Source organism: Onychostoma macrolepis, chromosome 22 (assembly GCF_012432095.1).
Source record: "Onychostoma macrolepis isolate SWU-2019 chromosome 22, ASM1243209v1, whole genome shotgun sequence".
NCBI lineage: Eukaryota > Metazoa > Chordata > Actinopteri > Cypriniformes > Cyprinidae > Onychostoma > Onychostoma macrolepis.
The window spans coordinates 20420002-20445976 of NC_081176.1; the positions used below are offsets into that span (position 1 = coordinate 20420002).

The 25975-nt window shown below is 37.3% G+C and overlaps 3 protein-coding genes and 2 pseudogenes across 3 annotated transcripts; all 5 read left to right on the top strand.

Annotated features, from left to right (window-relative positions):
• The first annotated feature begins 662 nt into the window (after positions 1 to 662).
• Positions 663 to 2418, top strand: LOC131530948 (mast cell protease 1A-like; annotated as a pseudogene).
• A 318-nt stretch (positions 2419 to 2736) lies between these two features.
• Positions 2737 to 4069, top strand: LOC131531011 (granzyme A-like). Its single transcript, XM_058761560.1, has 3 exons — positions 2737 to 2817; positions 3570 to 3816; positions 3915 to 4069. The coding sequence occupies exons 1-3, from the start codon at positions 2737 to 2739 to the stop codon at positions 4067 to 4069; spliced, it is 483 nt and encodes a 160-aa protein (XP_058617543.1).
• A 6865-nt stretch (positions 4070 to 10934) lies between these two features.
• Positions 10935 to 12186, top strand: LOC131530947 (granzyme-like protein 1; annotated as a pseudogene).
• A 3331-nt stretch (positions 12187 to 15517) lies between these two features.
• LOC131530949 (granzyme-like protein 1) lies at positions 15518 to 23644 on the top strand. Its single transcript, XM_058761505.1, has 6 exons — positions 15518 to 15575; positions 15730 to 15880; positions 16020 to 16164; positions 16269 to 16517; positions 16625 to 16667; positions 23601 to 23644. The coding sequence occupies exons 1-6, from the start codon at positions 15518 to 15520 to the stop codon at positions 23642 to 23644; spliced, it is 690 nt and encodes a 229-aa protein (XP_058617488.1).
• LOC131530946 (duodenase-1-like) lies at positions 23156 to 25706 on the top strand. Its single transcript, XM_058761502.1, is given in 7 exon segments — positions 23156 to 23208; positions 24510 to 24592; positions 24692 to 24836; positions 24934 to 24991; positions 24993 to 25073; positions 25152 to 25403; positions 25487 to 25706. Coding segments are annotated over 6 exon segments (756 nt in total). The 5' UTR covers positions 23156 to 23208; positions 24510 to 24531; the 3' UTR covers positions 25646 to 25706.
• Positions 25707 to 25975: the final 269 nt, after the last annotated feature.

Sequence of the window (25975 nt, forward strand, 5' to 3'; positions counted from 1 at the left end):
GCTGTGTGCTCAATTAGTGCAATGGATGATGGGAAATTGAGTACAGTGTGCTGTGTGCTGTGAGAGTCCATGTGGTGAGTGGGTGACCTCTAGTGGTGAATGAATGGGAGTGCAGACCGGATTCGGGGCAGTTATAAAACTGCTCTGCTTTTGCAACACAAACTATCATCAGTTAAGACATAATTGTAAAGCAAATAAAAATGCAGGCCTATTGAGTAAAAAATAAACAATTGTGTATTTAATTATTTCACAGATCATCATAATGAGAAAATGAATGAGAAAAAAATTTCTTTAAACATATGATCTATACAAGATCTCAGAAAAAGCTGAGCTCAGTCAACAAAATAATATTGATCACAACAAAACTCATTTCCGCTTGCGAATTTACTGTTTCAATATAGAGAAATAATACAACAATCCATTTCCATATTCTGACATCCAGAGCTACACACACACATGCATATCTCATTTCTTGTATGTTGTGGCTTCATATAAAAGTTAATGCAGATTACAAGAAGTAACACAAATAGTATCTTCTTACAATCAGTGTTACTGGCACCAAAAGCTAAGAAAAAAAAAGGCTTACAGACAGCTCAGGGTCTCCACCCATTCTTAGAATTATATAGTGTTTTGTCAGTGAGATCTCACTGATTGTCTTCATGATGACCATCATCTCTCTGCTCCTGCTGGCTTCTCTGCTGCCACACCTGACCTTCACTGGGGAGACTGATTGACTAAATTGCGTACTGATCAGTCTGGTGAATAAGACAACTAACAGTGCTATCTGTTTCAGCTCATGTGGGTATAGTGAACGGCAGGGAAGCAAAACCCCACTCCAGACCTTACATGGTTTCTCTTCAGAATTTTGGGCAACACACCTGTGGTGGATTCCTCATCTCTGATGAGTTTGTCTTGACTGCTGCACATTGAAGTCGTGCCGACTCTCGTGGCCTAATGGTTAGAGAGTCGGACTTGTAATCCAAAGGTTGCAAGTTCGAGTCTTGGGCCGGCAGGGATTGTAGGTGGGGGGAGTGACTGACCAGCGCTCTTTCCACCTCAATACCACAACTGAGGTGCCCTTGAGCAAGGCACTGAACCCCCAACTGCTTCCCGGGCGCCTGCTGTGTTCACTGCTGTGTGTGCATGTTGGATGGGTTAAATGCAGAGCACAAATTCCGAGTTTCTGGGTCACCATACTTGGCTGTATGTCATTTCACTTTCACATTGCTGGAGTGGGTAACAGTTTTGTTTAATCTAAACCACGTTTAACTTACAAAAGGACTTACAAATGGTGCAACCATACAATGTACCATTTTCATAAATGAGCTTCTTGACTCAGTATATCAATCTTTTCAATATACTCTTTCAACAGATCTCAGATTCTGTCGGTTGTGGTTGGTGCTCATGACTTAAGCAATAGTAAGATTTCATACCGCACCAGAGTGAAGAACTACGTCCCACATCCACACTACAAAACCAGTCCTGTTCGGAATGACATCATGCTCTTGAGGGTAACAGCCTGTAATACATTTAGCTGTTAAAAATAACATCTGATCAGAAACTCTAGCATAAACCTGACTCGTGAATTATAATAATCTTTTAAAATTATTTTTTATTTCTTATATTATTTCTTTTTGACATAATGGAAAATATTTAATTAAGATGTCTTCTTGACAACAACAACAGCTAAAATGATTATAACATTTTTGTTATTCTCAGGAGAGCAAACCAATAATGTAGAAAACAGAGTATCTTTTTAAAAGGTACTTTAAAATAATAAATAAAACAAACCTTGTCTATGAGGGCTTTTGTACTAACCTCAAAAATAGAAGTATAATCAACTGCGGTTCAGTCTTACAAAAGATTATAAAATCTCTCACTATCTCACTATGTTAATAATAGTGTTTTTGAATTACAGCTACAGGAAAAGGTCAAACTAAACCACTATGTAAACTGGATATCATTACCAAAGAAAGGAGAAGATGTCGAGGTGAATACTCTCTGTAGTGTCGCCGGCTGGGGAAGACTGTGGACTGATGGCCCATTGAGCAGTCGTCTAATGGAGGCAAACGTGTGTTTAATGAATGACAAAGAATGTTACGAGAGGTGGGGAGATAATTACTACACAGTCTCACAGATGATGTGTACATGGTGGATTCTGCAATGTACGTACACAAGATGATCTTTTTAAATTCATGAACTGGTTTTAACCGATATATGGCACTTCAGTCATGTGTTGATCTGTGTTTTTTGATCTGTGGAGATTCTGGGGGTCCTTTGGTTTGTGGAGACACTGCAGTTGGCGTCGTATCATTTCGTCACATCGATCTCTGCAATTCACCTGAGTATCCTAATGTGTACACTAAGATTTCAGCATATCTTCCATGGATTCACCAAATCATTAGAAATCTTAAGTGACCTTAAGTGAAGAAATGTTTTTCTTGGATTCTTCCATAAACTTCTTTCAATAAAAGTATCACATGGAAAGCATTGAAGTGTCCTCATTGTCACCACCATATATATCCTAAAAACTGTTGGCCAAGATTTTTTTTTTTCTTTTTTTTTTTTTTTTAGACTGGTGAAAAATAAAGTGAAATAAAATAAAAATAATAAAAACAACATTCAACTTTGCAATTTCCTAAACTCACCACTAGAGATTAGTTGACGGTTTCCTCTCTCAGGTTTTTTAATGGCCTACTACAGCATCACAAAGTAAGGTTTTTTTGTAAGAATGACATGCAGCTACATGCTCTACATACAAGAGAAAAGAGGAAGGTGTCTTTGGTGGCTTCAAGCTGCAAGCCTTTTACATCACATGTAAAGGAATTTGTAGAAACTTACCAAACCACAAAAAATAGTTTCTAACTGAAGCCCTGGTAAATGAAAAACACGTTACTTTCAAAATATCAGCTGTCTAAACCAAAGTTAATGTGCACAAAAACCATTAGACTTCTCCATACTGCAAGGTTTTATATCTGTCTTGTGTCCTGCTGTTAGTGCAGAGTGCTTATGATACCTTATGATCAGTCCTGTAGTTCTGTGGATTTTGCACTGAGCAGATTTGTTGAAGAAAATGTTGAAATATATAAAATATACCATAGGGAGAAAATGTCTGTTTATCAGAAAACACACGGATCAAGCTCAGTAATCCTATCCAAATATTTCACATGAAAGCTGATTAATATTTTATGTTAAAAATAACATCTGATCAGAAACTCTAGCATAAACCTGACTCGTGAATTATAATAATCTTTTAAAATTATTTTTATTTCTTATATTATTTCTTTTTGACATAATGGAAAATATTTAATTAAGATGTCTTCTTGACAACAACAACAGCTAAAATGATTATAACATTTTGTTATTCTCAGGAGAGCAAACCAATAATGTAGAAAACAGAGTATCTTTTAAAAGGTACTTTAAAATAATAAATAAAACAAACCTTGTCTATGAGGGCTTTTGTACTAACCTCAAAAATAGAAGTATAATCAACTGCGGTTCAGTCTTACAAAAGATTATAAAATCTCTCACTATCTCACTATGTTAATAATAGTGTTTTTGAATTACAGCTACAGGAAAAGGTCAAACTAAACCACTATGTAAACTGGATATCATTACCAAAGAAAGGAGAAGATGTCGAGGTGAATACTCTCTGTAGTGTCGCCGGCTGGGGAAGACTGTGGACTGATGGCCCATTGAGCAGTCGTCTAATGGAGGCAAACGTGTGTTTAATGAATGACAAAGAATGTTACGAGAGGTGGGGAGATAATTACTACACAGTCTCACAGATGATGTGTACATGGTGGATTCTGCAATGTACGTACACAAGATGATCTTTTTAAATTCATGAACTGGTTTTAACCGATATATGGCACTTCAGTCATGTGTTGATCTGTGTTTTTTGATCTGTGGAGATTCTGGGGGTCCTTTGGTTTGTGGAGACACTGCAGTTGGCGTCGTATCATTTCGTCACATCGATCTCTGCAATTCACCTGAGTATCCTAATGTGTACACTAAGATTTCAGCATATCTTCCATGGATTCACCAAATCATTAGAAATCTTAAGTGACCTTAAGTGAAGAAATGTTTTTCTTGGATTCTTCCATAAACTTCTTTCAATAAAAGTATCACATGGAAAGCATTGAAGTGTCCTCATTGTCACCACCATATATATCCTAAAACTGTTGGCCAAGATTTTTTTTCTTTTTTTTTTTTTTTTTTTTAGACTGGTGAAAAATAAAGTGAAATAAAATAAAAATAATAAAAACAACATTCAACTTTGCAATTTCCTAAACTCACCACTAGAGATTAGTTGACGGTTTCCTCTCTCAGGTTTTTAATGGCCTACTACAGCATCACAAAGTAAGGTTTTTGTAAGAATGACATGCAGCTACATGCTCTACATACAAGAGAAAAGAGGAAGGTGTCTTTGGTGGCTTCAAGCTGCAAGCCTTTACATCACATGTAAAGGAATTTGTAGAAACTTACCAAACCACAAAAATAGTTTCTAACTGAAGCCCTGGTAAATGAAAAACACGTTACTTTCAAAATATCAGCTGTCTAAACCAAAGTTAATGTGCACAAAACCATTAGACTTCTCCATACTGCAAGGTTTTATATCTGTCTTGTGTCCTGCTGTTAGTGCAGAGTGCTTATGATACCTTATGATCAGTCCTGTAGTTCTGTGGATTTTGCACTGAGCAGATTTGTTGAAGAAAATGTTGAAATATATAAAAATATACCATAGGGAGAAAATGTCTGTTTATCAGAAAACACACGGATCAAGCTCAGTAATCCTATCCAAATATTTCACATGAAAGCTGATTAATATTTTATGTAAAAAAATATGCAAGATTATTTCATGGAGACAAAATCCACCAAACTGTACAAATGACCCATCTATAACCAATAGATAAGTTTTCCAGATAAGTTTTTTAAAATGCAATAAAATCAGGAATCTGTGATTTGTTCATTCTCTTTAACTTTTATTTAATTGACAAAAGTACAAAGAAAAGTTTTCCAATGTTTTTATTGAAATGGAAACTCAGACAACGATGATCACAGACTGCTGAGCATCTGAAGTCTTGTATCAAGTGAGATTAAACAAAACGTTTGCCTGCAAAACTTTAACAACTAGTATCCTGAATTCTCAAAATATTAAGCAATGTAATTAAAAGGAAATTTGATGTGACAGTGCCACTTACCGCCACTGGTGGTGATCTGAGTGGACAACTCTAAATGTTTTGAAGGTGCCTGTGAGCCTCAATGTTTACATTTTTAGAGGAGATAAACCCATGAATGCCAAGCGTATAGTATTCGATGAACGATAAAGTTTAAGGTTTAAGAAAATGTATTTGGATGTAAAAAAATTACTTAACTTTTAACTTGATTTACATTAAAATGTGACGTCAAGTGCTCCTGTCAAGCCAGTCTCCACAAAAATAGGGTATGTTCCAGCATGTTCTTAGGAAGATACTTGACAACTTCCTAATAACTGCACTCAGGAACCTTCTGAAGAACTTAGTTCTCTCTATAATTCTTTCCCAAGATTTTCATGAATCGGACCCTGTTCAGAGGGCAGCTGTGGTCATCAGCTCATCTGTGGTTCCAGCAGTTTGACTGTAATACCACATCCATCTTGAACGTTATTGTAACAGGGCTGACGAGACATGAGACGTGCGGATCCATCTGCAAGCTTTTATTTATAGGCATGGTCAAATACAGGCAGGGTAGAGCAATGGCAAACAGGTATGGCAGAGACAAGACGAAGAGTAATCCTAGGGCAAGCAAAGGTCGACGATAGGCGAACAGAATCCGGTGGGCAAGGCAGAGAGATAATCCAGGGAACACGGGCTAGAATCAAACACGGGAAAACAATCCAAGACAGGCAGGCAGGCAGGGGAACAATAGGCAAACTAACAGGGGCTCTGAGAGTTGCTACAGCTAGGGGAGCAGTAAACGCAAACAATACTCAGCAGTGTGGTAGAGAAAGTCCAGGGTTTAAATAAGGTGTGTGATCAGTGTGTGCGTGGGATCAGGTGTACGTGTGATTAGTGCCTACAGCTGTGTGCTCAATTAGTGCAATGGATGATGGGAAATTGAGTACAGTGTGCTGTGTGCTGTGAGAGTCCATGTGGTGAGTGGGTGACCTCTAGTGGTGAATGAATGGGAGTGCAGACCGGATTCGGGGCAGTTATAAAACTGCTCTGCTTTTGCAACACAAACCATCATCAATTAAGAGATTATTGTAATGCAAATAAAAATCTAGGCCAACCGAGTAAAAATAAACAACTGTGCATTTAATTACTTCACAGATCATCATAATGAGAAAATGAATGAGAAAAAATTTCTTTAAACATATGATCTATACAAGACCTCCGTAAACAACATAATGTTGATCAATAAAAGTAAATAAAAGTAATTGTCACTATAAAGAAATTGGGGAAAAATATGTAAATGTTAAAAGTTGGCCTGTGGTAACCTTTGATTTGGCCCACCTTACCATCCGAGAAGAGAACATTTTTGTTTGTTAGTTTTACTGTTGAGCTACAAAAAAGTAAACTGAAATTACAATTTTAAATTAAATCTGATTTAGGCTATATATTTTTTTTAATGTATATGCACAATTCATAGTGTAGCGACACACGTGCTTTGCAACACTCAACGCCAGTCAGCGTCCAACGAATTAACAAGACATCGGCGAGCAAATCAAGGCAACGGCAGGTGCGTTCTCTGCCTTTTCAGATGCAACTAATTAAGCTTCAGTGTGATTCAGAACTGAAACAGACTTCTACAAATGTGTCCCAGCAAACAGGTACTCAAAGAAACAAACTTACTCTCACCTACATAATATCTCAAATTTGTCTGTACGTCAGCTACAGCCCAATCTGGAAAAACTTCTGAAAAATAAGGACCAGCTTCATGTCTCTCATTAGAGGTCACTGACATTGCAACCACATGTTTTTTATTGCTTACAGCTTGATTAGTGTAGTCAGCATTGAACTCCATTGTATTATTAAAGGTATTGTTTATGTTTTTATTGTAATAAGTTCATTGAACAATCTTTAAATATTACAATATTTAAATGTATAATTACACTGGAACAAGGACACCTTCAAATAAAGTGTAACCAATGTTTTGTTTATTTTTAAATATTATGAAATAAACAAGGGGAACCCATGACAACTTTTGGTATTTGATACAACATTTACCTTAATTGGCCCAATTCAATCAAGTTTGATTTTTTGCCCTTCATAGGAAAATGTTTGGGTACCCCTGCTCCAGACTTAAGGTCTCTGCACACTGAGTTCAACATTTTCGTATGCGTTTTTTCGTTTCGTTATCCTAAAAATTCATCATGCACAGAAACCAATGTGTATTAATTAATCCATTGCGAAAAAATTTGCAAAACAGTACTAAATGGAGTCTTCAAGCATTGACGATGATTTTGTTGACCTCTTGCTTCTTAAAAAAAAAAGAAAAGAAAAAGAAAGGAAATATTGGGTCCATCCAATCCTGAGATATAGAGAGGACGGAGAGTTCCCCCTACTTATTAAGGAGCAGCGGGATTATCAGGGGCGATTCAAAGTTTACTTCAGGATGTCAGTATATCAATACTAGAGCCACATATTAAAAAGAAGACCACCAATTTCTCAAGGCCATGCTGTATTGTGAATAAATCACAGCTGAAGGGTGTTGTTACTGAAAATTTAGCAAGCTTCTTTTTCTTTACGTTGTGTAATAAAGTGTGTTTGTGGTCTACTTAATCAAAAAAGGCACTTTATATTCTGTGTGTAAGGTTTTATATTTTGTAACATAATGAAAGAAATTTGTTCGCATTTTTAATTGGGTCACTGAAAGTGAAAACAGCTAGAGCTGGTAAAGGGTCTGTCACATCAGTGAAATTTCTCAGGCAAAAATATCCATTGTCTATTATAGTGTAGAGATGTGTGAAGCACATCTTATACAAAAGTCACTTTCAAACCAAATGTCTTTCGTTTTTTGGTTATCGCTGTGAATTTGTGTGAAGAAATCTTTCTCCCTCACGTGAAATTCACGATGGCCTAGATTCCTACAGAATTTGAAAGTTGGAAGAGTTTTATGGTGTCTTAGAGATTACATATGTTGTGTGTGAGATAAATAATTGATTCAATTTAATGCCAAATAATTCCATTATCTATCAAAGCAAAATAACTAAATAGTATTTGCAACAGGTTTGTCATCTCTGCAATGCCCTCAATTCATCACTAGAGGTCACCATCCCCAGCTTTCTAAATTGGACTTCTAAATGGACAACATACTTCATCCATACTGAGCAAAAAAAGAAACATCCTTTCACATTCAGTTGAGTCTATTCCTGGAAATTTCTTTAATGTGTAAATTTTTGTATTACCATTAACGTCAACAACTGAGACATGAACTGCACACGTTTCACAGACATTTGACGAACAAAAATGGAACAATGTGTCCCTAAACAAACCAGCAACCTGCTCCACCAGCATCAGCTGCTTTTAATTCTAGTGCATCTCATCCTCATGAACTGCACCAGATTTGCCAGTTCTTTAATGCGAGATGTTACTTTGCTCTTCCACCAAGGCATATGCAAGATCTCAAACATGTCTGGAGGGACACATGGTAATACGTGGTTCAGGATCTAGATTTGAGCGTGTGTCTGTATAAACACCACCTGTGTTATTATGCAAGTTTTCCATTCATATGTAATGATATTTATGGTTATGAATTGTAAAATATTCAAGTACCCAAATGTACGTTGAACTGCTAAATACTTCTAGAATTTGACCAAATCATCCGTTGCCTTAAAATTTGACCACAAGGATTAAATATAGCTGCAAGCAACGATGACGGGCCCAAGCCATCAGCGCAACCGCCACCCCGGTAGCATCAAGAAAAAGAGGCACAGCGGGCACATGCATATACAGTAACCCTCTAGCAGTCTGGTTTTAAGGGATAAAGCAATTAAAGGGTTAATCTAAACCATCAAGACTGTGAAAGACAGTTACTTTAATAAATCACAATGGCAACACCGTTCAAGTTATTCAAAAGCCGTTCGCAATTTAAGTTCCTCAATGTTTTGTAATCATGTTGACAAAGTTTGGTGTGAATTCTAGGATTTTCATAGGACTAGTGTTTTTTCCATATTTTCCCAAATATCCACATTCAAATCAAAATAGCTGACTTCCTGTTGGTCGTAGCTAATGACTGTAAATTAGAAAGTTGTCCGGCTTGATGAGAACAATATTAGTTTAGTTTAGTTTAGTTTCCTCTTCCACGCCCTTTTATGAGCTTTTGCCGGTGTCTAACTATCATAAATGCAATGTGTGTGTTAAGTTTCATTAAATTCTAAGCATGTTAAGGGCCTTAAAAACACCAGAAAAGAATATTAAAATTTGAGAAGTTGGCAACACTATTTTAGGTATCAATAATTCCTTCACAGTTTTACATCGGCCATATTTTTACATTATTCTGAAGTTTAAAGCAAATCAAATAAATATAACAGGGTGCATTCAAAGTGTTTTAAAAAGTAACACACTTCCTGCTGCCAGTTGGTGGCGCCACGACCAAACCGTTTGAGATATCAAAAATCTCCCTCCCAATTTTTCATCCCCAATGTCTTGAGATCATATTGACCGAGTTTGGTGGTAATCGGGTAAAAAACCTAGGACGAGTATATCAAATTCCAGAGCATGTGTTTTTCAGAAATCCCTAAATAGACAACTTCCTGTTGGGCAGAGCCAATGACATGCAGTGCAAAAGTTGTTTGGCTCGATGAGATCTATAGGTGTACCGAGTTTCATATGTATACATTCAAGTTTTTATGATATATGGCCCTCCGTATTCCAGGGGGCGCTGTAGAGCCCCTTTGCCATGCCCGTGTACCACTCTCTGCCTGGCCCTAATGGCCACAGATTCCAAGGTGTGTGCCAATTTTCAAGAGTTTTTGAGCATGTTAAGGGCCCTAAAACCCCCAAAAACCTTGACAAAAAATAATAAAGAACAAATAATCCTAAGGAAAACAATAGGGCCCTTCGCCCCTTTGGGCTTGGGCCCTAACAAGAACACTATTTACTCACCATTGTGTCGATTATACCACAAATTGGGGGGTGGAGGGTGGGAAACAACTTACGGGCAGCTCAACACCGCACTTCTTTTGTTGTATATATATAATGAAGAATGAAGAATTATATATAGAGAGAGAGAGAGAAAGAGAGAGAGAGAGAGAGAGAGAGAGAAGACACTTTCTGACACTTAAGCGTTTAAAAACATATGAATTAGATGCAAAATGTCACATCAAGTAGCATTTGCAATGATGCTAGACCTAAGATTTCAACATAAGAAAGTGTCCAAACATTTTTGTCTTCATTTTGAAAATTTTAAATTACTGTGTAATAAAGTGTATTTGTGCCCCTGGATGTATTCTGGTGTTTTTCAGAGTCAGTAGAAAGTCTCTTCACTGTCTTAAGTTATTATAACTATGACCTTAATTGTCTGCCAACTGTAAACCATTAGTCTTGGTGCATGTGCAGTAGTTTATGGTTTATTGAAAAGCATGGGAAAACATTGTTAACCCTATCCAAAAAGATTTTTACATTAAAATTATCTTTAAAAGAAGGAAACACACACAACACCTGTGTTATGTTGGTTTTCCATTCACAATGGTATTTATGGTTATGAATTGTAAAGTATTCAAGTACCCAAATGTATGCTGACCTACTTAATACTTTTAGGCCAAACCATCCGTGGCCTGACAATGAGACCACAAAGATTAAAAGCACAATAGTGACTCATCACTGTGTCATATATATATTTATTCCACAAACTGAAGAAAAAAGACTAATGGGCAGCTCAGTGTCTCAACCTATCCTTATAATTATATATAGTGTTTTGTCAGTGAGAGCTCACTGATTGTCTTCATGATGACCATCATCTCTCTGCTCCTGCTGGCCTCTCTGCTGCCACACCTGACCTTCACTGGTGAGACTGACTGACTAAACTGCATATTAATTAATCACTAAAAGATGTATTAATCACAACCGAGATGTAAGCATGGTTTCTGCATTTTGCTGATTCCTTATTAAGGTGTTTCTTGTACGGTGAATAAGTCGACTAAATGTATTTCTCTCTCAGCTCGTGTGAATGTGGGTATAGTGAACGGCCAGGAAGCAACACCCACTCCAGACCTTACATGGTTTCTCTTCAGGAGGACAAGGAACATGTCTGCGGTGGATTTCTCATCTCTGATGAGTTTGTCTTGACTGCTGCACATTGCCAAAACAAGTAAGACTTTTGTTGTCTAAACTACATTATTGACTGATCATTGATGGAGTTTTTAGAGGAAATTATAGTATGGTTTACAAAGTTTATCATTAAATCTAAAAAGGGGCATCATACTTCTAAAACTTTCTTATAACAGAAAAAGAAACTGACAGTTGTGGTTGGTGCACATAACCTGAAAAATGAGAATGAGGGGTCTGTCCGCATTGGAGTGAAGTCCTACCGCACGCAGCATCCAGACTATTGCAGTGATTCGCACCGGAATGACATTATGCTTTTGAGGGTATAAAATATTTAATATCCAATATAATAAGCAATGGTTTAATCTTATGGAGGGTGATTAAATCAGAGTTTTTTTCAATTTTATTTTTATTTTTAACAGCTAGAGAAAAAAGTCAAACAAAGTAAAACTGTTAACATGATCTCATTAATAAAAATTAAAAAAGACACTGAATCAGGCACTGTCTGTAGTGTTGCTGGCTGGGGACTGCGGACTAATGGCTCTGAGCGATTGCCTAATGGAGGCAAAAGTGAAGGTAAAGAATAACACAGAATGTGAAAGAAGATGGGAAGGGATCTACTCAGTCTCAAAGATGATGTGTGCATATAGCCATGGTGGATCTTGCGACGACGTACAAAAGATGATTCACAGAATTGAATCATTTACGAACTGAGTTTCACTCAGATTAAATTTAAATATGTTTTAAGTCATGTGTTGATCTGTGTTTTTAACAGGGAGATTCTGGGGGTCCTTTGGTTTGTGGAGACACTGCAGTGGGTGTCACATCTTTTGGATATAAATTAAGCTGTATTGCACTTAAGAAACCTAATGTGTATACTAAAATTTCAGCATATATTCCATGGATCCACCAAATCATTAGAAATGTTAAGTAACTTCATGAAAAAGTGTTGTTTTTTCTCAAATTCTTCCATAAATATTTCAATAAAAGTATCACATGGCAAGCATCAATCAATCGAAATTGTACTCATTGTCATGGCCATATATAATTTCCTTATTATTACATGGGAAGCACATGTCCAAAGACAAGTTGGTGTTTTAATGGCCTACTACAGCAGCACGAAGTAAGGCTTGGGTCAATTGTAAGAACAACATGCAGCTACATGCTCTACATACAAGAGAAAGGGAAGATGAGTTTGGTGGCTTCAAGCTGCAATCATTTTACAAAGGAATTTGTAGAAACTTACCAAACCACAAAAATTATTTCTAACCGAAACCCTGGTAAATGAAGGACTGCTACTGATTTTTGAAGTTCAATTACTGACTTCTGAACGTTAAACAAAAACTGTAACTTCATTTTGCACCTCACTTTAAAACAAAAGCCAGTAGAGACTAGACTTTTTAGTGTAAATTATTACTCACAGCATTTCTAATTCATTGTATGTTATTTTCAAACCAACAGGCTTTAAGCCGTCTAAGTTAATTTGTACAACAACCATTAGGCTTCTCCATACTGCAGGATTTTATATCTGTCTCGTGTCCTGCTTTTATTTGCAAGCTGTATGAATGATCCATCTACATTCAGTGATATATGCCACAATCCACCGGCCACCATATGTGCCACTATAAACATAGCAGCATGTGCCAGCGGCTTCTGTGCGTAAATCTTTCTGATTTCTGATTTTTAAAGTTTTCGTCAGCATGTTCTTAAGAAGACATTTGACAACTTCTTAATAACATTCTGTAGACCTTCACAGATCATCAGAACCTTACAAAAAATATGATCAATATTTAAAGGCATATTTTGGGTTCAGTATATGTTGAGCTCAGTCAACAACATAATGTTGATCACAATAAAATTAATTTCCACTTGTCACTTTAAAGAAATTAGGGCCAATCTGTAAATGTTAAAATACTCACTGTTTCAATATCGCCACAAGACAAATAAATACAAAAGCCATTTCCATACTCTGACATCCAGAGCCACACATACACATGCATATCTTATATCTTGTATTTTCATGTAACAGTTGATACAGACAATAAGTAACACCTTCACTGGTGAGACTGATTATATTATATTAACTGGTATGTACTGAATAAGCTGACTAATAGCCCTATCTCTCTCTCAGCTCATGTGAATGTGGGTATAGTGAACGGTAGAGAAGCAAAACCCCACTCCAGACCTTACACGGTGTCTCTACAGAAGAAATTTAAACATACATGACCTGATCTGATCACAGAGACTGAGCAACATCACCCAGACTCTGTTTGAATGATGCTAGACCTAAGATTTCAACATAAGAAAGTGTCCAAACATTTTTGTCTTCATTTTGAAAATTTTAAATTACTGTGTAATAAAGTGTATTTGTGCCCCTGGATGTATTCTGGTGTTTTTCAGAGTCAGTAGAAAGTCTCTTCACTGTCTTAAGTTATTATAACTATGACCTTAATTGTCTGCCAACTGTAAACCATTAGTCTTGGTGCATGTGCAGTAGTTTATGGTTTATTGAAAAGCATGGGAAAACATTGTTAACCCTATCCAAAAAGATTTTTACATTTAAAATTATCTTTAAAAGAAGGAAACACACACAACACCTGTGTTATGTTGGTTTTCCATTCACAATGGTATTTATGGTTATGAATTGTAAAATATTCAAGTACCCAAATGTACGTTGAACTGCTAAATACTTCTAGAATTTGACCAAATCATCCGTTGCCTTAAAATTTGACCACAAGGATTAAATATAGCTGCAAGCAACGATGACGGGCCCAAGCCATCAGCGCAACCGCCACCCCGGTAGCATCAAGAAAAAGAGGCACAGCGGGCACATGCATATACAGTAACCCTCTAGCAGTCTGGTTTTAAGGGATAAAGCAATTAAAGGGTTAATCTAAACCATCAAGACTGTGAAAGACAGTTACTTTAATAAATCACAATGGCAACACCGTTCAAGTTATTCAAAAGCCGTTCGCAATTTAAGTTCCTCAATGTTTTGTAATCATGTTGACAAAGTTTGGTGTGAATTCTAGGATTTTCATAGGACTAGTGTTTTTTCCATATTTTCCCAAATATCCACATTCAAATCAAAATAGCTGACTTCCTGTTGGTCGTAGCTAATGACTGTAAATTAGAAAGTTGTCCGGCTTGATGAGAACAATATTAGTTTAGTTTAGTTTAGTTTAGTTTAGTTTAGTTTAGTTTAGTTTAGTTTAGTTTCCTCTTCCACGCCTTTTATGAGCTTTTGCCGGTGTCTAACTATCATAAATGCAATGTGTGTGTTAAGTTTCATTAAATTTTGAGCATGTTAAGGGCCCTAAAACCCCAAAACCTTGACAAAAATAATAAAGAACAAATAATCCTAAGGAAAACAATAGGGCCCTTCGCCTTTGGGCTTGGGCCCTAACAAGAACACTATTTACTCACCATTGTGTCGATTATACCACAAATTGGGGGGTGGAGGGTGGGAAACAACTTACGGGCAGCTCAACACCGCACTTCTTTTGTTGTATATATATAATGAAGAATGAAGAATTATATATAGAGAGAGAGAGAGAGAGAGAGAGAGAGAGAGAGAAGACACTTTCTGACACTTAAGCGTTTAAAAACATATGAATTAGATGCAAAATGTCACATCAAGTAGCATTTGCAATGATGCTAGACCTAAGATTTCAACATAAGAAAGTGTCCAAACATTTTTGTCTTCATTTTGAAAATTTTAAATTACTGTGTAATAAAGTGTATTTGTGCCCCTGGATGTATTCTGGTGTTTTTCAGAGTCAGTAGAAAGTCTCTTCACTGTCTTAAGTTATTATAACTATGACCTTAATTGTCTGCCAACTGTAAACCATTAGTCTTGGTGCATGTGCAGTAGTTTATGGTTTATTGAAAAAGCATGGGAAAACATTGTTAACCCTATCCAAAAAAGATTTTTACATTTAAAATTATCTTTAAAAGAAGGAAACACACACAACACCTGTGTTATGTTGGTTTTCCATTCACAATGGTATTTATGGTTATGAATTGTAAAGTATTCAAGTACCCAAATGTATGCTGACCTACTTAATACTTTTAGGCCAAACCATCCGTGGCCTGACAATGAGACCACAAAGATTAAAAGCACAATAGTGACTCATCACTGTGTCATATATATATTTATTCCACAAACTGAAGAAAAAAAGACTAATGGGCAGCTCAGTGTCTCAACCTATCCTTATAATTATATATAGTGTTTTGTCAGTGAGAGCTCACTGATTGTCTTCATGATGACCATCATCTCTCTGCTCCTGCTGGCCTCTCTGCTGCCACACCTGACCTTCACTGGTGAGACTGACTGACTAAACTGCATATTAATTAATCACTAAAAGATGTATTAATCACAACCGAGATGTAAGCATGGTTTCTGCATTTTTGCTGATTCCTTATTAAGGTGTTTCTTGTACGGTGAATAAGTCGACTAAATGTATTTCTCTCTCAGCTCGTGTGAATGTGGGTATAGTGAACGGCCAGGAAGCAACACCCCACTCCAGACCTTACATGGTTTCTCTTCAGGAGGACAAGGAACATGTCTGCGGTGGATTTCTCATCTCTGATGAGTTTGTCTTGACTGCTGCACATTGCCAAAACAAGTAAGACTTTTGTTTAGTCTAAACTACATTATTGACTGATCATTGATGGAGTTTTTAGAGGAAATTATAGTATGGTTTACAAAGTTTATCATTAAATCTAAAAAAGGGGCATCATACTTCTAAAACTTTCTTAGAACAGAAAAAAGAAACTGACAGTTGTGGTTGGTGCACATAACCTGAAAAATGAGAATGAGGGGTCTGTCCGCATTGGAGTGAAGTCCTACCGCACGCAGCATCCAGACTATTGCAGTGATTCGCACCGGAATGACATTATGCTTTTGAGGGTATAAAATATTTAATATCCAATATAATAAGCAATGGTTTAATCTTATGGAGGGTGATTAAATCAGAGTTTTTTCTTTCAATTTTATTTTTTATTTTTTAACAGCTAGAGAAAAAAGTCAAACAAAGTAAAACTGTTAACATGATCTCATTAATAAAAAATAAAAAAGACACTGAATCAGGCACTGTCTGTAGTGTTGCTGGCTGGGGACTGCGGACTAATGGCTCTGCGAGCGATTGCCTAATGGAGGCAAAAGTGAAGATAAAGAATAACACAGAATGTGAAAGAAGATGGGAAGGGATCTACTCAGTCTCAAAGATGATGTGTGCATATAGCCATGGTGGATCTTGCGACGTACGTACAAAAGATGATTCACAGAATTGAATCATTTACGAACTGAGTTTCACTCAGATTAAATTTAAATATGTTTTAAGTCATGTGTTGATCTGTGTTTTTAACAGGGAGATTCTGGGGGTCCTTTGGTTTGTGGAGACACTGCAGTGGGTGTCACATCTTTTGGATATAAATTAAGCTGTATTGCACTTAAGAAACCTAATGTGTATACTAAAATTTCAGCATATATTCCATGGATCCACCAAATCATTAGAAATGTTAAGTAACTTCATGAAAAAAGTGTTGTTTTTTTTCTCAAATTCTTCCATAAATATTTCAATAAAAGTATCACATGGCAAGCATCAATCAATCGAAATTGTACTCATTGTCATGGCCATGTATAATTTCCTTATTATTACATGGGAAGCACATGTCCAAAGACAAGTTGGTGTTTTTAATGGCCTACTACAGCAGCACGAAGTAAGGCTTGGGTCAATTGTAAGAACAACATGCAGCTACATGCTCTACATACAAGAGAAAAGGGGAAGATGAGTTTGGTGGCTTCAAGCTGCAATCATTTTACAAAGGAATTTGTAGAAACTTACCAAACCACAAAAATTATTTCTAACCGAAACCCTGGTAAATGAAGGACTGCTACTGATTTTTGAAGTTCAATTACTGACTTCTGAACGTTAAACAAAAACTGTAACTTCATTTTGCACCTCACTTTAAAACAAAAAGCCAGTAGAGACTAGACTTTTTTAGTGTAAATTATTACTCACAGCATTTCTAATTCATTGTATGTTATTTTCAAACCAACAGGCTTTAAGCCGTCTAAGTTAATTTGTACAACAACCATTAGGCTTCTCCATACTGCAGGATTTTATATCTGTCTCGTGTCCTGCTTTTATTTGCAAGCTGTATGAATGATCCATCTACATTCAGTGATATATGCCACAATCCACCGGCCACCATATGTGCCACTATAAACATAGCAGCATGTGCCAGCGGCTTCTGTGCGTAAATCTTTCTGATTTCTGATTTTTAAAGTTTTCGTCAGCATGTTCTTAAGAAGACATTTGACAACTTCTTAATAACATTCTGTAGACCTTCACAGATCATCAGAACCTTACAAAAAATATGATCAATATTTAAAGGCATATTTTGGGTTCAGTATATGTTGAGCTCAGTCAACAACATAATGTTGATCACAATAAAATTAATTTCCACTTGTCACTTTAAAGAAATTAGGGCCAATCTGTAAATGTTAAAATACTCACTGTTTCAATATCGCCACAAGACAAATAAATACAAAAGCCATTTCCATACTCTGACATCCAGAGCCACACATACACATGCATATCTTATATCTTGTATTTTCATGTAACAGTTGATACAGACAATAAGTAACACCTTCACTGGTGAGACTGATTATATTATATTAACTGGTATGTACTGAATAAGCTGACTAATAGCCCTATCTCTCTCTCTCAGCTCATGTGAATGTGGGTATAGTGAACGGTAGAGAAGCAAAACCCCACTCCAGACCTTACACGGTGTCTCTACAGAAGAAATTTAAACATACATGACCTGATCTGATCACAGAGACTGAGCAACATCACCCAGACTCTGTTTGAATCATTCTAGGGGACTTTAATAAAGTAAATCTCTCCTGTGAACTGCCAAAATACAGACAGCACATCACATGTCCCACCAGAGACAGTAATATACTGGATCATTGTTACACAGCAATAAAGGATGCATATCATTCTGTCCCACGGGCAGCTTTGGGGCTCTCTGATCATTGTTTAGTTCAGAAACTGAAATCAGCTAAACCTGTATTAAGTAAACGATCAAGGAGATATGTTTGGTCAGGGTGGTGTTATTATTTGTTCTCTTTGGAGGTCTCTTCTCCAGATTAGTTTTATGGTTTTATTGCATGGAATCTGTCTTTGTGAGAGTTCCTGAGTTTTGGCCTCAGAATTAATTTTATAAGGAAATAAATTCACTCCTTGCAGTACACTGGAAAAGGAGATCAGAGTGGCAAAGAGGAATTATTCTGGAAAGCTAAGGAACCAATTCTCTTCCAGTGATCCTGCTTCAGTGTGGAAAGGTCTGAAAGACATCACCAATTACAAGACACCATCCCCCAGCACGGTGGAGAATCAACAACTGGCAGACGATCTGAACGAGTTTTGTTGCAGGTTTGAAAACCACCATTCACACCTTCTGCAATCCCCCCGCTTTACATTGTGTGTGTGTGGGGGGGGGGGGTCTCCTCAACCACCACCAGTGTGCAGCATCCACCTGGATGATGCGACGGCAGCCATAGTGCGCCAGAACGCCCACCACACACCGGCTTATTGGTGGAGATGAGACAGAGTGATGAAGCCAATCAGCAAATATGGGGATTGTTGGAGGTCATGATGGTCAGAGGCCAATGGGTGAATTTGGCCAGGATGCCGAGGTCACACCTGATGTGCGTCAGGTCTTCAGAAAGACCAAGAGAAGGAAGGCACCAGGCCCAGACAGTGTGACACCAGCCTGTCTGAAAACCTGTGCTGACCAGCTGGCCCCCATCTTCACACAGATCTTCATCACTGGAGCTATGCGAAGTCCCCTCATGCTTCAAACGCTCCACCAACATCCCCGTCCCAAAGAAACCCAAAATTACTGGACTTAATGACTACAGACCTGTGGCTCTAACGTCTGTGGCCATGAAATCATTTGAAAGACTGGTTTTGGCTTATTGTTGAAGAATTCACAGAACTGTTATCAATGATTTCGTCAGAGTTTGACTGTTTTACTATTGCAGGGGATTTTAATATTCACATAGATAATGCAGAAAACAAAACTACAAAAGAAATTATAACTGTTTTAAACACTTTTGACCTGATTCAGCATGTGCATGGACCCACACACAATCGTGGACACACTCTAGATTTACTCATCAGTAGAGGTCTAAACATTTCATCCATTGTTGTTAAGGATGTAGCACTATCTGATCACTTCTGTATTTTCTTTGATATATTGATCTCTGTTACCACTGAATCTAGATCTGTCTCTGTCAGAAAGAGATGCATTAATGAGAATTCTAGTGTGCTATTTATGAAGGCTATATCTTTAACACCAAGCATTTCTGCAGACTCTGTTGATCTTCTCCTGGATTCATTTAACTCAAAAGTTAAGAATGTTATTGATGATATTGCTCCGGTAAAGGTCAGCAAGAAGACTGGCAGACAAAAATCATCTTGGAGAAAATCAACAGCAGTTCAGAGTATGAAAAGACAATGCAGAGAAGCTGAGCGGATGTGGCGGATGGCAAAACTTGAAATTCACTATAGCATCTATAAAGACAGCCTTCATGCTTTCAATGTGGAACTAGCCACAGCTAGACAGAACGTCTTCTCAAACCTTCTAAAAAATAACTTAAACAACACGCACTCTTTTTGCTACTATTGAGAGACTAACAACCCCCCCAAGTCAGATTCCCAGTGAATTGCTTAACGACAGCAAATGTAATGAGTTTGCTTCCTTCTTTTCTGAGAAGATCAATAATATCAGAAAGGAGATTGGCATATCTAGTTTTGCAGAGGTCACACAGATTCAACCACAATTTCAAAAAGAAGTGACTATGTCTGTTTTTGAAGCAATTGATTGCAAAATTTTGGAAAAAAATAGTACAGCACCTTAAATCATCAACCTGCTATCTTGACACACTTCCCATGTCTTTTTTTAAAAGTGCGCTTAACTGTTTAGAAGCAGATCTCTTAGAAGTGGAACGCCTCACTTCTTTCTGGGACTTTTCCAAACTCCCTGAAAACTGCAGTTGTTAAGTCCCTTCTGAAAAAGCGCAATCTTGATAACACAATGTTGAACAACTATAGACCAATATCAAATCTTCCTTTCATAGGTAAGATTATTAAAAAGGTAGTTTTTAATCAGCTGAACAACTACTTTAACTCAAATGGATACCTGGACAATTTTCAATCTGGTTTCCAAGACTTTTCATCCGAGACTGCATTCCAGACACACGTCAACAGCCGTGGAAGTGCAAGTATGGTACATCTAACTAAACTAAACAGAGATTTAGTATAAGTTATAGATCCCGTTATAAACGGTGCTGATGGTTTAACTCAGGTGGTTAACTGACTCTTTCCACAACTGCATTCTGTTTTCTCTAATGGCTTCATTCATCCACTTTAGCTCCCCTTTTGTATATACGCGTGAGTGTATGTATGTTTGTTTAGATTAGTTATGTGTGTTAGCGTTTAGTTAATAAAAGTTGTGTACACAAATTACATGAGTTTCTGGTTCCGCCTTGCAAATTAATGTCCCTTTACGATTTTGACCCTCGCTATATGCTCTAATGCATTAATACTTAAGAAAGTATTTTCTGTGGCCACGAAAATATCCTTTCTTAGAGTTGATATGAACTTACACTGAATGTTCGCTGGACGACCAGATCAGTTGATGGCAATTTAATTATGCTACAGTTATCACTGTCAGCCGATATAAATAATTGTAATTAATCATAATTAATTGTAATTATTTATATACAATTCCCTTTTAAGCTAATTTGCTTACACCACCATCATTGAATCTGTCCTTTGCATGTCAATAACTGTCTGGTTCAGCTCAGCTACCAAATCTGACCTCAGAAGACTACGGAGGGTAGTCCGGACTGCTGAGCGAATCATTGGTACAACCCTCCCTACTCTCCAAGAACTGTACTTATCCAGAGTGAGCAAAAGGGCTGGCAAAATCACTCTGGACCCCTCACATCCAGCACACTGCCTCTTTGAACTGTTGCCGTCTGGTCGACGCTACAGAGCTCTGAGCACCAGAACGACCAGACACAGGAACAGTTTCTTCCCTCATCCATCTCATGAACACTTGACAATAAATGTGGAACACACAACACTATTATACATTATTTATTTAACACACATAATTATTTACATTTCAAATTTGCACATATCATACCTGTACATACATAATTGTCTATATTATATATTGTGCCTTTGCTATTTTGTACATTGTCTATTTTGTATATTTGTATATTATTCTTTTTATTATCTGTGTCCTGTCCTGTCGCTGTCATTCTGTTGCACTGTGGAGCTTCTGTCACTATAACAAATTCCTCGTATGTGTAAACATACCAGGAAATAAAGCTCATTCTCATTCTCTTTCTCATACATGTGGTGGATTTCTCATTTCTGACATGTTTGTCTTCACTGCTGCATATTACTGAAAAGAGAAAGATTTCAATTTAGCATGAACCGCAATGACGAGTTAATTTCATACTTAATTTCAAATCTTCTAGTGATGATATTGTTGTTTATAATAATAATATTTTCTTACACAGGAATGAGAAACTAACAGCTGTGGTTGGTGCACATCACCTAGAAAAAATAAAATAAAGAAGGGTCTGTCTGCATTGGTGTGAAGTCCTACCACAAGCATCTGGACTATGACATTCACAGAATGACGTTATACTTTTGAGGGTACAGTAGTTTAAATGACTGTAAATGAACAATTAATTGTAAAATGAAATACAGTCTGTGTATAATTATTATGCAAGTTGGTATTCTGATAATATTGGGTGAAGTCAGCAAAAGTGGGACACCAGCTAAAATGGGACAAATAAACTTTTGGTGTAGTGCTCAGTTAAAAAAAAATACAGATAATAACGGGTGGCCTTGAAATGTTGTAAAAAAAACTGTACTTAATTTGAATATCAACATTAGAGTTGTCAAATGTAAATCAAATGAGCATGGTTGCCACTCAAATGCTGGAAGGTCTGAGTAAGTAGGACTGCTTGATTCCGAAATTTTTGGAATCGATTCCGATTTCTGGTTCTGGAATTGATGGGATTCGATTCCAAGAATCGATTCCTCAATGTTGTTTTCGATTCTTGTTATTTATTTATTTTATTTTTTTATGAAGTACCCTATTCTCGCCATGACTGCTGGATAAAAAGGTCGTACAAAGTAGCCTTCTCATAATATGAAGCTTTATTTGTAAAAATCATGATACATTTCTATAGCTCTGACTGATTTTAAATTGTAATTTTGTCTGCATTGCCCGTGAAATTAGTCATAGCCCACAGCTCAGCAGGGACATGCATTTGTCGCATGAATAGAACATGACATTACATATCTAAAATAAATGTGCACAGTTCAGCTGAATGATGAAGTTTACTTTAACTGTATGCTTTGCTCAAAATTAACAATCTGTACACTGAAATGAAATAACCAGATCATTAACAACAACACTGATATAAGTGGTTTGTCAATTAGTTGCGCTCTCGGCCACTGATCTATACTTGCGAGTCGTGACGTTTTCTTTCTGAATTATCATTGGCTGATAGAAATATTTAAAACAAATATAATTTTATTTAAGATGTAAATAAGATCAAGACCTTCGATCACATCATGATCTATTCTGTCGTGCAGTGCTCAAAATTGAGGACAACATAAGCCATTTCCACCGAATCGTGAAACTCAGATGAGCTCAGTAACGAATCAATTTCTTTCAGGTTGTTTCAGCCTTCTTAGGATGCAGCCTCCCGTTTGAGAGGCACCCGTAGATAAGCTTTGTTGAACTGAAAAAGGCTTTGAATGAGGAGTCGATTCCCCTTGATGGGCTTCCAACCTTTGGAATCGACTCTCGATTCCCAACGCCTCGGAATCGATTCCCAGCCCTAATGGTAAGTGCCCGTAGCTGAAGTCTATTAAAATTGCTAAAGGGTTAGTTGACCCAAAAATGAAAATTCTGTCATTAATTACTCACCCTCAAGTCGTTCCAAACCCGTAAGACCTTCGTTCCTCTTCAGAACACAAATTAAGATATTTTTGATGGAATCTGCTTTTACCCCGTGGGGGCGTTTTCCCCCACTCTACCCTATTCTACCTCTCCTAACATGCTCTCGCTCGGCACACATTGACAACCCCTGAGGTAGACTGACTCCGCTTGCATTCATTCACGTGAATTGTCGAGATGAGAGTCGACCCCTCCTGGGTAGTGTGATTTATATAGTGTCATTTCTAATCAACCAGACACTGACACTTTGACTCTGAGTACTGGCAACATGTACTGCAGTCGGTGTCACTTCCTTTGGTGACCCAAAAGTCTGCAATAGTTAGGAACGACCTGAAATTTATACAAAGATTTCAGCTTATCTTCCATGGATCCGGTCAATAATTGCAAAAGTGAAGTATTTGTTTAAATGTTCAATAAATTATGTGTTAAGCTGCGCATCAATATGTGTAAGTGGTCCTTATTATTGCAGATCTAAAATAGTAGTAGGCCGCTGAAAAGGATTCAAGTAACCAAAATTACTTCTAGGTTTCTGGTAACCTATTTGAATTAACCTCATATCTGGTGTTAATACATTTATGCTTTTAATGTGTTAAAGCATGGAATATGCATAACCTAAGAGTGGCAAAATCAACCTCTTTACAAGCATTGGACAGCAATGAACCCGAGTGTTCTCCTATGCTGGAAGGGAGAATTGCTTCATCTGCTGACTAAACTCTTGTGAACCCCCAACAAGGCTTCACCCAACCTGGTCAAACCCCCACCATCAGAAGGACACACATAAACCAAGGCTGGTCAGTTGTCCAAGCCACCCGCTTATTTTCCCATGTAATGCATCAGCCTGATACAGTAGCCACGCCCCAAACTCTCACTATTGGTTGACGAATTCTTGACGAATCTGAGCGGACCGCTCTCTAAATGTTTTGATCTCTGTCAATGTTTGCACTTGCACGTGACTGGGGCCAGCTTGTAAACATTAAAATACTGTTTCAATAGTATAGCCATTTTCATTTTCTGACACTGAGAAACACAAAATACAGCCAGAGCTACATGCATCCTGTATATTGCAGTTTCATATAACAAATGATGCAGATAACAACAGTGTTATTAACACTACGAGGTGAAGAAAAAAAAAAAAACACTTACTCAGTGTCTCCACCCATCCTTATATTTATAAAGTGTTTTTACTAGCGGGAGCTTGCTGATTGTCTTCATGATGACCATCATCTCTCTGCTCCTGCTGGCCTCTCTGCTGCCACACCTGACCTTCACTGGTGAGACTGATTATATAACAGCATATTATCCTTATTTTTAAAAACTATTTAGTTGGTATCTGCTGAATAAGCTGACTCGTAACACTATCTCTCTCTCAGGTCATGTGAATGTGGGTATAGTGAACGGCAGGGAAGCAAAACCCCATTCCAGACCTTACATGGTTTCTCTTCAGAAGAGCCGTAAACATGTCTGTGGTGGATTCCTCATTTCTGATAGATTTGTCATGACTGCTGCACATTGCAAGTAAGACTTCAATTTAGTATGAATTGTAATGATAAGTTAGGATCATAATATCATAATTTAAAATTGCTTATTATACTTATAAGATTTTCTTCCACAGAAATGAGAAACTAACAGCTGTGGTTGGTGCACATGATCTAAAAAAAGGAAAAACGGTCTGTCTACATCAGAGTGGAGTCTTACCACAAGCATCCGGACTTTAACATTGACACTTTGCAGAATGACATTATGCTTTTGAGGGTAACAGTAGTTCAAATGACTCTTATTGAATGATTAATCAGTCTGTCTTTTAATGATAATAATGTTATTGTATTACAGCTAGAGAAAGAAGTTGAACAAAACAGGATTGTCAAGATAATTTCCATACCAACACAAGAGGGAGACATCGAAGCTGATACTGTCTGCAGTGTCGCCGGCTGGGGAAGACTGAGTTTTAAAGGAAAAAGGAGCACACGTCTCATGGAAGCAGACGTGAAGATCATGAATAACACAGAATGCAACAATAAGTGGAAAGACAATTACTCAGCCTCACAGATGATGTGTGTCTACGGCCATGGAGGAAGCTGTAGTGTATGCAAAAACAATATCAATTTGAGAACATAAGCAGTGAGAAGTATCATATCAGTCATGTGTTGATCTGTGTTTCTTCACAGGGAGATTCGGGAGGTCCTTTGGTTTGTGGAGACACTGCAGTCGGTGTCACATCCTTCGGTGGCTCAAATGTCTGCAATAGTCGTGAACGACCTGAAGTTTATGCAAAGATTTCAGCATATCTTCCATGGATCCACTCCATAATTGCACATTTTAAGTGATTTTGACAAAGAAAAAGGATGAATTATTTGTTTAAATGTTCAATAAAATAATCATGTGTGAAGCATCAATATGTGTAAGTGGTCCTTATTATTACAGCCCTATAAAATAGCATAGGCTACTGAAAAGGATTCAAAATTTTCTAGTAGCCACACATTCTTTCTCCCGCTTTTTCTCATACAAACGCAAACGCATACCATACAGACTAACAGTACTGTGCAGCACGGATCAAACATGTGCACAGAAACTTTTCAGTGCTGCCCCGTGACTTTATTAATAAGTATTTTTATTCGGATCAGCTTTCCAGTGCAGGAGAGTACTCAAGGAGCGGG

What these genes read in the sequence shown, in the direction of transcription:
- LOC131531011 (XM_058761560.1), top strand. Translation starts at nt 2,737, where the DNA reads ATGCAGCTACATGCTCTACATACAAGAGAAAAGAGGAAGGTGTCTTTG. An exon ending in GCAAGCCTTTTACATCACAT is followed by an intron (nt 2,818 to 3,569) that starts GTAAAGGAATTT and finishes TTTGAATTACAG; the next exon opens with CTACAGGAAAAGGTCAAACT. An exon ending in TACATGGTGGATTCTGCAAT is followed by an intron (nt 3,817 to 3,914) that starts GTACGTACACAA and finishes TGATCTGTGGAG; the next exon opens with ATTCTGGGGGTCCTTTGGTT.
- LOC131530949 (XM_058761505.1), top strand. Translation starts at nt 15,518, where the DNA reads ATGACCATCATCTCTCTGCTCCTGCTGGCCTCTCTGCTGCCACACCTG. An exon ending in GCCACACCTGACCTTCACTG is followed by an intron (nt 15,576 to 15,729) that starts GTGAGACTGACT and finishes TTTCTCTCTCAG; the next exon opens with CTCGTGTGAATGTGGGTATA. An exon ending in ATGACATTATGCTTTTGAGG is followed by an intron (nt 16,165 to 16,268) that starts GTATAAAATATT and finishes ATTTTTTAACAG; the next exon opens with CTAGAGAAAAAAGTCAAACA.